Here is an 11,482-nt window from a genome sequence, read left to right on the forward strand (position 1 = left end):
CTGTGCTAATTTAAGTACATACATTGAGACACTGGGAAGCTGTTGCGTATTAATGGCCTAATTTATACTTTTTTTGCCCCAGGTCAGATTTCTTAAAGTGAACCCCCGGACTAAAAATCTACTCAGCAGAACTGAAAAGGCTTGGTGTTTCTTTAACAGTTTCACAGCATCAGAACTTTGTTTTTCTTACCAAAGCATCAATTTTAGCTGCATTTTTATCTAAGCTCCACCCATCAAAGAAAAAAGCCTGGGCTTTTTTTACCTGATGCTGTGCAGAGCATGATGGGATTTCCTATGTTGTTGTTCACATTGCCTAGCAACTGGGAGGGGTGATCAGGACACAGGACAGTTGAAACTGTGTCTCATGCTCCCTGTCACCTCCTTTCAACCAAAAAGATGGCTGCCCTCATGAAATCAAACATTTGCCTATTCTTTTAAAACAGGGTGGGTAAGAGATTTTATTACCTATCTATTTTAATTAACATAAGTAATGTAACTTAATGAGAGTATGTTTGTTTAGGCTGGAGTTCCTCTTTAAGGCTCCTTGGGAGAGGACCTACTGCACATGGAATGGGAGGGAGGATGCCACACAAAAAAACAAACCACAAATACTTTTTAATTTTCATTTTTTTCAATATTGTGATTGGCTCACAGTGATCACACAGGTCAGGAGCCAATGAAATCGTCTCCTGACCATCTTATGGAACTCTGCTGTCATACCAACAGCAGAGCAAGTGGGCTGCAACGACGGGAGAGCGGTGTGATTGGTGGTAAGGGCGGGAGCGTGCGGCGCGGTAATTGAAATCTACGCCCTGGCAGGGACAACGGGTCCCAAAGAGGGCGTAGATTTCAATTACCAAGGTCCGGAAGCAGTTAATCAAAATTATTCTTATTTTATTCTTATTTTTTTATCAATATAGCGCCAGCATCTTTTGCAGCGCTGTACATGCTATTAAGCAATACAAATACAGACATCATAAAATAAAAGCCAATTCACTCACCTTTCCATTTGGACTGGCTTTCTTAAAAACTCTGCAAAAGAGAAAAGATGGAGGGAATTAGTGAGCTCAAAGACAACTCGTCAGCAGTCATCGCACTCATTTAATGCAACCTACAATAAATATAGCATGAGGAGTTAAACATGGGCAGTTATAGCAATGATTATACTGTAAGTAGGGCTTTTATGGAATATCATATTCCTGTTTTGGTTTTGAAGCAACCCTGTGACAAGGAAAGGGTGAGGATACAATTTGGATACTTACCTTAATTTTAAACCCTCCCTCAAAACTCACTTTTTCCATCAAGCATGCGCTCTACCTTGGGAGACTGCCCCTTTGACCTCTGGCCAAGTCGTACTCCTATACTCCTACTAGAGTTGTCTCGAACCTCCGATTTTAGATTCGCGAACCTCGAACGCGAACATGCGAAAAAAGTTTGTGAAGCTGCGAACTTTCGCGAACCGCAATAGACTTTAATGGGGAGGCGAACTTTCAAAACTACAAACACTAATTCTGGCCACAAAAGTGATGGAAAAGATGTTTCAAGGGGTCTAACACCTGTAGGGGGCACTGCCTACTGACTGTGATGTAGAGGGTCAAAGTTTAGCTCAATGATGTAGTATAGGGGCGGGTCGAACTCGCGTAAAAGTTCACGATTCGATGCGAACCAGCGATGTTTGCTCGAATAAGTTTGCGGCAGAACCGTTCGGGACATCTCTAACTCCTACTAGATAACCTGAAATACACTGCCTGTAAGTATGAATATTGTAAACTACCCTACCCAGGGGAGTAACAATAGACCCTGCAAGGGATGCAGCCGCAGGGGGGCCCAGAAGCCATAGGGGGCCCTGTCCTGAGAGACTGACAACTAAGGGGTAAGAGAGAAAAAAAACTTTCTGCTCTCTGCACAATTGTTCTCATGACTACATCTGCTCAGCCACTGATAATGAATCATGCAACGTTTTGTAGACAAAGATTTGTAGATTTGTTTCGGAGGGAGGGGGCCCCATCCAAAGTTTTGCAGGGGGGGCCCAGTGATTTCTAGTTACGCCCCTGACCCTACCTCATATCCCCCCCCCCCCCCCCCCCAATTCCCTTAGATTGTAAGCCCACAAGAGCAGGGCTCCCAGCCTTTTCTTTCTTGGAATTTATTCATATTCATTGTGTCACTGTTATTACCAACTGTATTACTGTATTATTACCAACTGTATTACTGTATTTCGTATATTGGTGTATACCATTGCCTGTAATATTTTGTACCCCATGTTTGTTTCTTACTTTGTACAGTGCTATGGAATATGTTTTGTTCTTTATAAATCAACAATAGAACCTCAGTAATAGGAAGTCTCTGGATGTCCCAGAGGCTTCCTGGACCTTTTCCGAGCCCACCGCTGCTTCCCAGAACCCTCTTCTTTTGTTGCCCGTGCTCCCTGCCGTGTACAAGCATAGGCAGACTATACATGCGCAAGTAAGGCTTGCACATGCCCAGAACGAAACACTTGAGGACCCAGGCAAAAAGCTTTGCCTAAGAGGTTTGTCCTACTGGGCATGTTCAAACGTTACTCACACATGCCCAGTACAGATGAGTTTGTGCACAGCAGGGCACAGTGGGGCAATGGGAAACATAACAGCCAACACTAGATCACTCACTAAAAAAAGGAGTATTTTGACTGGAGCAGCACATGTGTAAAAAGGTCAACAAAGTAAAAAGGTCACCAAGAAAATGGCTGAATTTCCTGTTCTTAGCTTTATAACTAGGCCCCAGACATTATATTTATGGATGGATGTTGGATAAAGCACAGCCGCTGTGCAGTGTGCGCAGGGTCCAGTCTTTTGTTATCATACAGAATAATATCCTGGCTGTGTAGTGCGAGAAGAAAGCACGGTCCTCAGCGTATTCCTGCGGCTGCCACGCACCCCAGCTCTCGCTCTCTCTGTCTGTCTGTGAAGGAAAATCAATACGCTCTCCATTCATCTTGCCAGCCTGTTTCACATAAATGATCTTTCCAGTCAATACAGCAGTTGTACGCCGCACTGGAGGCTCGTCCGGGATAACTGCACCGTCACACGACGCTCTTATGCTTTCAGCCTCCTAATGCTGGCCACACATGTATAGATTTTACTGCAGTCTTCTTAAAAAGTGTACCCAAGGCAAGAAAAAACAGACACTTGCCTAAGAAGGAAGCCTCTGGATCCTGCAGAGGCTTCCCACATTCTCCTGGGCCCCACCGTTGCAAAGCACGGACCCCTACAACATATCCAACAAGAACATGTTGGATATGGTAAATGGCCATGCCCCTCTTCAAGCATGAGTGCAGCCATACTGCGCCTGTGCGAGCACGCCCGTGCCGGTGAACGTGACGCCATGCTTGTGGGGCCATGCCCATGGGGAGAACAAATGCAAACTTTGAGAGGTACTGGCAGCGCTGGTTTTCAAATGTAAGTATCACATTTTTTTCCCCAAGGTCTGCCTCGGGTTTGCTTTACAGCTCTAAAAAATTGAGCAGAACTGGTGTAATTGTACAGCGGATGCCAAGAACAAGGATTCTGATCCAGGGCCGGACAACGCCACCACCCCCTTCCCCACATAACCCTTAAAGTGAACTTAAGATGAGCAGTGTGGCCCAATTTATACTTACTCGGGGCTTCCACCAGCCACATGAGGTGCTTGGAGTCCCTCGACATCCTCCCTGGATGCTCCGTCCTCTCAGAATTCCTTCCAATAATTAGGCTGCCCACGCTCTCGGCCGCATGCACGCTCCCGTCACGCTCCTGTGCCCAGGAGCATTCTGCAGTAGTGCTGCGCAGGCGCAGAATGCTCTCAGGCACTGGAGCACAACAGGGTACACGGCCGAGCCATGAATGCGCTGAAGACCATGAGTTCTCCTAGACATAACCATCACTAGAAAGCTGTTATTGAAATATGCAAATTCCTTCCCCATCCCATGTGAGGTGGTCAATAAGGGTCTGTATGATGACCATTGAGCCTGTCCACCTCCTCCCTGATAAGACATGAACACTTTGTGGCCAGCAATGCACTTGCATCTCAGCAGAGTCTTATCACAAGGAGCCTTATATTGTCACAAATAGGTAATGACTCAGCAGCACATGGAGGAAGTAGGAGGGATCAAAGGATCATGCTCTTTGCTGGGGAAGCAACACCCAGGTTCCTGGCAGCTCTCAGCTGAAAGGCATCCTAGTCACGTGATTGACTTATCTAGTGGGAATCTCTGTAAAACATCAGCAATAAATATGAAAATTGTGAGATTAATATCAAGTCTCCTATTCACCTTTGTCAACAATTAGAAATCTGGAAAGGTAATCGAAGGCTTCAAATTGACGAAATTCTTGCAAAAATAAATAATTGAAATGAGTTTAAGTGGCCATTGAAAAAATTGCTTTTGAAAATAAGGAAATAACTGAGAATCCCCCATGGGGAGCTGGACTAGTCCAAAACCTGACAGATTTTCACTGCCTTATGTAAGTGACAGCAATCTAGGAAAAAAGTAATTTACAGTGTGTTTCACTCTGGGAAAAATGTACTTCTTATATGTATGCTTTTACATTTTTTTTTACACATTTTTCATGATCGGGGCCCTTTAATTTAGGGCAGCCTGGATTTCTGGCTATGTTTAGAGATTTTAACAGGTTTTGGATGCACTCAGCCTCTCCCAGCAAAGAACATTTGTTTTCCTTCTTTCTTTATCAGTATTGTGTAAATCCAGGACTTCCGCCAGCTGCTCGTTGTGTACGGCCGCCCGACCCACAAACCTTCCACCGCCGGCCGCATACGATCGCAGAGACTCCAGGAAATTACATCTCTAGGAAATTAGCAAAAGGCATTTCAGCCACAGAGCCGGGCCCAGAGCCAGCGCTGCCCAAATTATGTGCAAGCCGCGGATCTAATTAATATCAATAAGTATGTATCAAGCTGACTTTAATGTCTCTCAGTGGGTTTCTTACCCAAAAAGAGTAACACGTTGAAGTTCCTGTTTAATAACTTGAAAACACTGTTATACAAAGGGCAGAGCAGAGGTCAGGAGAGGAGAGCTGGGGAGAGGAGAAACAGAGAGCTGGGGAGAGGAGAAGCAGAGAGATGTGGAGAAGAAAGGTCAGCAATGGAGAGGAGAGCTGGGGAGAGGAGACATAGACATATGTGGAGAGGAGAAGTAGAGAGATGTGGAGAGGAAAGGTCGAAAATGGAGAGGAGAGCTTGGGGAGAGGAGACATAGACATGTGGAGAGGAGAAGTAGAGAGATGTGAAGAGAGGAGATGTGGAGAGGAGGACAGAAATGTGGAGAGGAGTAGATAGACGTGCAGAGGAGAGATGTGGAAAAAAGGCGTACGTTAAAAAGGGGCGCTGGGAAAAAAGGGCGCGGGGTTTTAAACGATAAACATGGATAACGTTTAAAAATATAATGTACTATATTTCGTTTAAAAATAATGTTTTATAAAGTCATAAATCATTAAATAATGTTCATGAAATCGGCAATTGTGAAAACGTTAATCTTCCGTTTAAAAAGTGAAACGTATAATAACGTTTAAAAAAAAATTAGTAAGTAACCCTCCCTGTACCTACCCCTAACCCCTAGACCCCCGTGTTGGTGCCTAAACCTAAGACCCCCCTGGTGGTGCCTAAACCTAAGACTCCCCTGGTGGTGCCTAAACCTAAGACCCCCCTGGTGGTGCCTAAACCTAAGACCCCCCTGTTGGTGCCTAAACCTAAGACCCCCCTGGTGGTGCCTAAACCTAAGACCCCCCTGGTGGTGCCTAAACCTAAGACCCCCCTGTTGGTGCCTAAACCTAAGACCCCCTATGGATAATAATGTTTTACAGACATTAATAAATAAAAAATGTTTCAACGTTTCAAAAAAATATTGTGCGGTTTTTCGTCTAAAAATAATGTAAAAAAAAAAATAAAATTGTACTGTTTTTCGTTTAAAAATAATGTTTTAAAAAAATATTGCACTGTTTTTCGTTTAAAAATAATATTAAAATATTTATAAATCATTAAATAATGTGTGATCATGAGAAGCAGTTATAAAAGATTAAGGCTCCGGGTGCCGCTTTTAAAACGTTATTTTTCTCCGGCGCCCTTTTTTCCTGTTGGGCGCCCAGTAAACGATATTTATTATGGGAGTGAATGGCGGCGCCCGATTTGTCCACTAGCCTCCTGCGCCCTTTTTTACTGTTACCGGAAAAAAGAAGTAGAGATATGTGGATGGAGAGGAGAGGTTGGGAAAATAGAGATAAGGTTGGTAAAGGAGAGATGTGGAGAAGAGGAGTAGAAAGATGTGGAGAGGAGAGGCGGAGATTAGTGCAGAGATGAGGTTGGAAGAGGAGGGATGTCGAGAGGAGAGCTGAGAAGAGGAGTAGTAGAGCGATGTAAAAGAGGAGTAGTAGAGAGATGTGGTGAGATGAGATGTGGTGAGATGAGATGTGGACAGGAGAGGTGGGGAGAAATGTGGAGACTGGAAAGGAGGAGTGGATAGACATGAAGAGGAGAGATGTGGAAAAAAGAAGTAGAGAGATGTGTGGATGGAGACGGGAGGAGAGGTTGGGAGAATAGAGATTAGGTTGGTAGAGGAGAGATGTGGAGGGGAGAGGTTGAGAGATGTGGAGAGGAGAGCTGAGGAGAGGAGAGATGTGGCGAGAAGAGATTTAGGGAGAAGAGGCGGGGAGAAATGTGGAGACAGGAGAGGAGGAGAAATGTGGAGACAGGAGAGGAGGAGAAATGTGGAAAAAAATAAGTAGAGAGATGTGGATGGAGAGGAGAGGTGGAGTAGAAAGATGTGGAGAGAGCAGAGGTTAGGTTGGTAGAGGAGAGATGTGGGAAGGAGAGCAGAGGAGAGGAGAGATGTGGAGAGAGAAGAAATATAGAGAGGAGAGGTGGGGAGAAATGTGGAAGAGGAGTAGCTAGACGTGGAGATGACTGATGTGGAAAAAAGAAGTAGAGAGATGTGGATGGAGACGGGAGGAGAGGTTGGGAGAATAGAAATGAGGTTGGTAGAGGAGAGATGTGGGAAGGAGAGCTGAGGAGAGATGTGGAGAGAAGAGATATAGGGAGGAGAGGTGGAAAGAGCAGGGATGAGGTTGGTAGAGGAGAGATGTGGGAAGGAGAGTTGAGGAGAGGAGAGATGTGGAGAGAAGAGATATAGGGAGGGGAGGTGGGGAGAGCAGGGATGAGGTTGGTAGAGGAGAGATGTGGAAAGGAGAGCTGATGAGAGGAGGGATGTGGAGAGAGAAGAGATGTAGGGAGGAGAGGTGGGGAGAGATGTAGAGAGGAGGAGTAGAAAGATGTGGAGAGGAGAGGTGGAGAGAGCAGGGATGAGGTTGGTAGAGGAGAGATGTGGGAAGGAGAGCTGAGGAGAGGGGTCTAGTTAAAAATGGCGCCAGCCAAATAATGGCGCCATTTTTAGAACGATATTTTAAAACGATATTTATCGTTTTATATAAAAACTTCTCTGCACGAAATTTATCGTTTTAAAGTTAGCCCTAACTAATCCCCCGCATTCCCGACGCTCTATTCTAGCTAAATCCCCCCCTAAATCCCCGGGGGGTAATCTGGCTGGCTGGCTGCGTTTCTCGAGTGAAGCAGGGCTATGAGCTGAAGCCCTGCCCCACAGGTGTCTGTCATCGGCGGATCTCCGCCTCTCCCCGCCCCTTTCAGTCTTCTTCCTCTGAGAGGGGCGGGGGAGAGGCGGAGTTCCGCCGATGACAGACACCTGTGGGGCAGGGCTTCAGCTCATAGCCCTGTCTCACTCTGAAGCTAATACTGTCAGCAAAATCCACGACTGATAAATTCGTGGATTTTGCAGGTGGACAGTGAGGGGGGAGTTTGGGGGGGTCTACATAGTTTCATGTGGCCGTTTTCTTAGGGCTATTAGGTAATATATGTATTTAAATAGAATTAGGTTTTTACACAATGTTTCTCTTTAAAGCAATACAATTAATTCATTTGTTTAATATAAATGGATATTTAACTTAATTGACAATTGTATATTCCATTTTAATTATTTTAATTTAAAAAAAAAAAATCAAAACCTTGAGTCTCGAACTTAAAAAGTTATGAGCCCATGCTTACTAACCCTATCATCTACCCACTACGCTATTTTTTTTTTCACTGTTAACAGAGCTAGTAATGTTTTAGTTTTTTTTTTTTACATACACATTAGTTCAATAGCGCCATCTAGCGATTACATTAAATACAGACTGTTGTAAAGATAAATTAGCTGCTGATATTAATTTAATAATACTTGTAATAGACCAATATGTATGTATTAATATATCTTTATCTCTATATCTCTCTGTGTGTGTGTGAATATCTATCTATCTATCTATCTATCTATCTATCTCTCTCTCTCTCTCTCTCTCTCTCTCTCTCTCTCTATCTATCTATCTATATATACAGAAAATATATATATTAATATTTATAAATATAATTTATGGAAGAAGGTTCATACATGTATTTATACATGTATTCACGTATATTTTTATCCCCTTCCCGACCGCCCACAGCCGATAGGCGGGGTGAAAGTGGTGTCTGCAACGACCACAATACGCCCTTCGTTGGCGGCTCGTTGCGTAGTAGCTGGCCGAGGATCGTGCGCTCGGATGCGCGTGCATCCGTCGGCAATAGGCTCCGCCCACCTACAATGTCAGCCCGCTGTCCGTTCTGGCGTGGGTTGTTAACTCCTTGATCGACGCATACAATGCGTATAATACGCTTTCTAATGTAAACAAAGCGTATTGTACAGGCTGCCTCCTTCCCTGGTGGTCCAAGTGACTGAGGGACCACCAGGGCAGGCTGCAGCCCCCCTATTATGCACCCAAACACACTGATCCTCCCCCCCTGCCCCCTGATCGCCCACAGCACCCCTCATACCCCCCCTGAACACCCTCTCAGACCCCTGTTTGCACCCAATTACCCCCCCTACTCACCCATCAATCACTCCCTGTCACTATCATTCAACGCTATTTTTTAGATTAGGCCCTAAACTACCCCCTGGGTGCTCCTGATCATCCCCCCTCACCCTCATATCCTCCACAGAACACCCCCTCCCCGCCCCCCCCCCACCAGGTGTACTGTATACATCTATTCTCCTCTATAATCACCACTTATCACCTTTAAATCACCCCCTGTCACCACCTGTCACTGCCACCCATCAGATCAGACCCTAACCTGCCCCTTATGGGCACCCTATCACTAGAGTTGGGCGAACAGTTCGGCTGTGTTAGCCGAACTGCAGCCGAACTGTTCGGGTGCCCAACCTGTCATTTATCTATGGCTCTTACTACTTCCGGGTCGCAATGACCCGGAGTAGTACGTCTGCGCTGGCCCGGCGGAGCGCGTCCTAGATCGCGCTCCCGTTGCCGGGCACTCTCTGCGCATGTGTGTGACGTCATGAGTGAGTAAGTAGTAAGTAGTAAGAGCCATAGATAAATGACAGGTTGGGCACCCGAACAGTTCGGCTGCAGTTCGGCTAACACAGCCGAACTGTTCGCCCAACTCTACCTATCACCCGCCCACACCTTTAGATCGCCCTCAGACACCCCCCTCTCCTGATCACCTCGCCAGTGCATTGCTTGCATCTATTCCCCCCCTCTTATCACCCCCTGAGACACCCTTCAATCACCTACTGTCAACACCTGTCACCACCTAGCACACATACCCATCAGATCATGCCTTATTTTGCCCCGTGTTTACTCCTGATCACTCAGCAAAACCCTGAGATCCCCTTCAGACCCCCTTCCGATTACCTACCCAGTGCATTGATTGCATCTATTCTCCTCTTTAATCACCCAAAGAGACAACCATTAATCACCTCCTGTCATATCTGTCACCCCCTAGCACTCCTATCCATCAGATCAGGCCGTAATCTTCCCCCACGGTCTTCTGATCACCCGACCAAACCCTCACCCGCCCCACCGCAGTGACAGAATTTTTTTTTTTATGATCACTGCTGGTCAGTATGACTTCATTGTGGCTGAGACCAACCGTTAGGCCACACAATATGTAACTGCCAATCCAATAAGCTACCATGCCCAGTCTTTTCGGTGGAAACCACTCCAATTTCCGAACGTAACATTTTTGTGTGCCTTCTCCTTAACATGGGTGTAGTCAAAAAAGAATGTATTGTGGTCTTATAGGTCTACGCACCCAAAACATCACATGCCCATGTTCTCTGCTACCATGTCCAGGTCACGATTTGAGAAAATCCTGCGCTTCCTGCACTTCAGTGCCAATACAACCTGTCAGTCATCTAAGAGGACACCCTGCTTATGACCGGTTCCACAACATTATGTCTCGCATAGACCACCTGTCATCAAAATTTTCAGATGCTTATACCCCAGAACAGTCATTTGGAGGCATTTGGTTTCCAGACTACTCATCAATATTTTGGCCCACTTAAATGCCATGGCAGTATAGGAACCCGTAAGTGACACAGTTTTAGAAAGAAGACACCCCAAGGTATTTCGTTCGGTGTATGGTCAGTTAATAGAAGAGTTCATTTTTTTGGCACAAGTTAGCGCAAAATGACACTTTGTGTAAAAAAAAAATATGAAAATCAATTTCCGCTAACTTGTGACAAAAAATTAACTCTTCTATTAACTTACCATACACCAAACAAAATACCTTGGGGTGTCTTCTTTCTAAAATTGTGTCACTTACGGGTTCCTATACTGCCATGGCATTTAAGTGGGCCAAAATATTGATGAGTAGTCTGGAAACCAAATGCCTCCAAATGACTGTTCTGGGGTATAAGCATCTGAAAATTTTGATGACAGGTGGTCTATGCGAGACATAATGTTGTGGAACCGGTCATAAGCAGGGTGTCCTCTTAGATGACTGACAGGTTGTATTGGCACTGAAGTGCAAGAAGCGCAGGATTTTCTCAAATCGTGACCTGGACATGGTAGCAGAGAACATGGGCATGTGATGTTTTGGGTGCGTAGACCTATAAGACCACAATACATTCTTTTTTTACTACACCCATGTTAAGGAGAAGGCACACAAAAATGTTACGTTCGGAAACTTGGAGTGGTTTCCACCGAAAAGACTGGGCATGGTAGCTTATTGGATTGGCAGTTACATATTGTGTGGCCTAACGGTTGGTCTCAGCCACAATGAAGTCGTACTGACCAGCAGTGATCATAAAAAAAAAATTCTGTCACTGCGGTGGGGCGGGTGAGGGTTTGGTCGGGTGATCAGAAGACCGTGGGGGAAGATTACGGCCTGATCTGATGGATAGGAGTGCTAGGGGGTGACAGATATGACAGGAGGTGATTAATGGTTGTCTCTTTGAGTGATTAAAGAGGAGAATAGATGCAATTAGAGATGTAGCGAACGGTTCGCCGGCGAACGGTTCCAGGTGAACATTGGGGGTTCGCGTTCGCCTGCGCCAGGCGAACTTTTGCGGAAGTTCGATTCGCCCATAGACTTTAATGGCCGCCGACTTTAACGGTTAATAGCAAAGTCCCCT

At 45.4% G+C, this 11,482-nt stretch overlaps 1 protein-coding gene across 3 annotated transcripts in view; it reads right to left on the reverse strand.

The window, feature by feature from the left end:
- The window catches only part of LOC137545390 (beta-arrestin-1), a 294,468-nt gene that overhangs the window by 98,773 nt on the left and 184,213 nt on the right, over positions 1-11,482 (reverse strand). For all 3 annotated transcript variants that reach the window (XM_068266565.1, XM_068266563.1, XM_068266564.1), the window contains exon 2: positions 1,002-1,032. In XM_068266565.1, coding sequence (XP_068122666.1) covers positions 1,002-1,032 — 31 coding nt within the window. The remainder of the gene's footprint in view (positions 1-1,001; positions 1,033-11,482) is intronic.

This window comes from Hyperolius riggenbachi, chromosome 2 (genome assembly GCF_040937935.1).
Source record: "Hyperolius riggenbachi isolate aHypRig1 chromosome 2, aHypRig1.pri, whole genome shotgun sequence".
NCBI lineage: Eukaryota > Metazoa > Chordata > Amphibia > Anura > Hyperoliidae > Hyperolius > Hyperolius riggenbachi.